General features: G+C 37.3%; 1 protein-coding gene across 1 annotated transcript in view; it reads left to right on the top strand.

The window, feature by feature from the left end:
* The window catches only part of LOC143117400 (uncharacterized), a 96,242-nt gene that overhangs the window by 13,291 nt on the left and 80,451 nt on the right, over positions 1-2,500 (top strand). The window contains exon 2 of the mRNA XM_076279105.1: positions 1,574-1,625. Coding sequence (XP_076135220.1) covers positions 1,574-1,625 — 52 coding nt within the window. The remainder of the gene's footprint in view (positions 1-1,573; positions 1,626-2,500) is intronic.

The raw sequence follows: 2,500 nt of genomic DNA on the forward strand, positions 1-2,500 counted from the left end.
GAGAGGTAGGGAGAGTGAGTGAATATAAAAGAAAGACAGAAGAATATTTGGGTAATTCCATTATGACCCATTATAACTGAATATTATTGTTACATTTATGACTGAAGTTACATGGCTTTATCTTGCTCTAAGGGATGTTAACATGCTAACATGACTTTATCTTGCTCTAAGGGATGCTAACATGCTAACATGACTTTATCTTGCTCTAAGGGATGCTAACATGCTAACATGACTTTATCTTGCTCTAAGATAAACATGACTTTATCTTGCTCTAAGGCAGCGGTTCCCAAACTTTTCCTCCAGCGTACCACTGTCTACATTCCGACTCGGCTCGCGTACCCCCCCCCCCCCCACACACGTTGACAATATTTGTCCGTTTCCCGGTTTTAGGTGCGTGCATTTGGAAATGAAAACTAGCCTGCATAGTAGCCTAACTACATCCACATACAATATCTTATAATAGGCTTAGGCTACCTTTAGTTTGTTAAATGTAAAGACTAGCTTAATGTTACCTTGTTCTTGCCCATCTGAAATAACTCCTAGCTTTGCTGCTTCCCTCCTTTCTGTTTTTGTTGTTTTCAAAAACCTGTTATATCCGCAAAACTTCCCCCCACGGACCATCCAACGCATTCAAAAGTAACGCATTCTATTAGCTATTCCAGGCGTCATGTTTAATAAGCTGCCCTTTTTTTTATGAACACATACAGAGTTTATAAATGATATCCTTTAATTTCATGTTTCCATATCATTATGACCTGATTCGAAATTATGTATTTGTTCATGAATTAATTACAAAATATTTAACATTTTAATTTTAACACCTGTCCACTATAGCCCTTTTCATCTCGCGTACCCCCTAGAAGCAGCTCGTGTACCACCGGGGGTACGCGTACCACAGTTTGGGAATCCCTGATTTAGATTAAGTGTTAGTATAATTTGTATTTTTGTAATTGTATTTTAGTATATTTTTACATATTGTATTAAGTGTTAGTATAATTTGTATTTAAGTATATTTAGCATATTCTTTATCTTCTACTGTCCTTACTGCTTAGTTGTGTTTTTATATTATATACTTTAATTAGTCTTCCTGCTGTTAAAGAACGTGTTTGTGTTGTATGTATGCTGCTGAGACCTTGAATTTCCCCTGGGGATCAATAAAGTATCTATCTATCTATCTATCTATCTATCTAAACTTATTTGGGTAACAGTTTATTTTAATGTGTCGCTGTTACAGTGTATTTACCTAATTAGGTACAGTGGTACAACCTGTGTAACAACATGTACTATCAGGTACTATCATTGTACTTGCATAATGTATTTGTGGGTACCTACATATAGTTGTTACATTGTAATACTGAGTGCTTTTACAAAACTTTGTCAATTTGCCTAAGAGGCAAAGAGCTGACCTGAGACCTGCTGGATGGGGTAAATCGGGTCATGATAGATTTGATATACAAATCATGCTTAGCTCCAGTCAAGGCCTCATTGTCTTCAGTGTACATGTAACAGCTGTGCTGCTACAACCTTATGTTTGTGTGCGTGGAAACTTATTTGTGTGTGTTGTCTCCAACAGAGTTGCTGGGTCCAGCTAAGAGGCTAAATGTCAACTTTCAGGATGCAGATGGGTGAGTGTGAATGGACTTCAACTAGGGCTGGGATAAACAATTATTTTTTAAACGATTAATCTAACGATTAATTTTTTCAGTCCGATTCCATTTCGATTCGATTCGATTATCGATTATCTCCCCATTAATTCACTAATAGCAACTTATACATGTTTATTTACATATCTGAATGAAAAAACATGAATTCTTTAACATTGCAATATATGTTTATTGCTCCTAAGATTCCAAAATAAAAGACTGAAGTGCAAGTAACTACAAGTGCAAAGTAATGCATTCTTAGTCAGAGGTAGCATTCAATAGAGTTCAGTAGGCTAGTGTATGTCTAATTGAGTGCCTGTCATTTTAAGACGTTCGTGTGGGAATCATGTGTGGATGCAATTCATAACGTAGTTCAAATAACAGTTCATACTTCTCCTTTGGACTTTTGAGTCTTGGAAACACTTTTCCATTTCCATCGGGATTTTGCAAACAGAGTCAATAAAATGAGCCCTGCATGAGTAATACAAGCAGCTGCAAGTAAGCATGCTAAACTTGACATCCAAACAGTATTCTAACGTTAGCTTTGAGATAGGGCTACTGCTTGATTGCATAGGCCTACTGTAACTTAACTTCGTTTAGTCTCCTCAATGTACTATGTTGTGATAAGACCTTAGCAGAATTTACTTTAACTTTAATGCAGCGGTTTTTAACAAATTTGCGCAGCATGGTCACGATGCTAAGCGGATTTAATAGCAATGTAGCCCACTGTGTTCTATGCAGTGCTTCTATGTGGCAACAACAATCCTTCAACAATCGTGAATATTTTGTTAAATGCACAGAGGAGCAGCGGGCTCGTTACGAGAGAGAGCGGGCGGGGCGAGGAAAGGCTGTGTGAG

Source organism: Alosa pseudoharengus, unplaced genomic scaffold, assembly GCF_046254945.1.
Source record: "Alosa pseudoharengus isolate Yale_2024_CS ecotype anadromous, Long Island Sound unplaced genomic scaffold, YU_APseudo_1.1 YU_APseudo_1.1_scf_1, whole genome shotgun sequence".
Lineage (NCBI taxonomy): Eukaryota > Metazoa > Chordata > Actinopteri > Clupeiformes > Clupeidae > Alosa > Alosa pseudoharengus.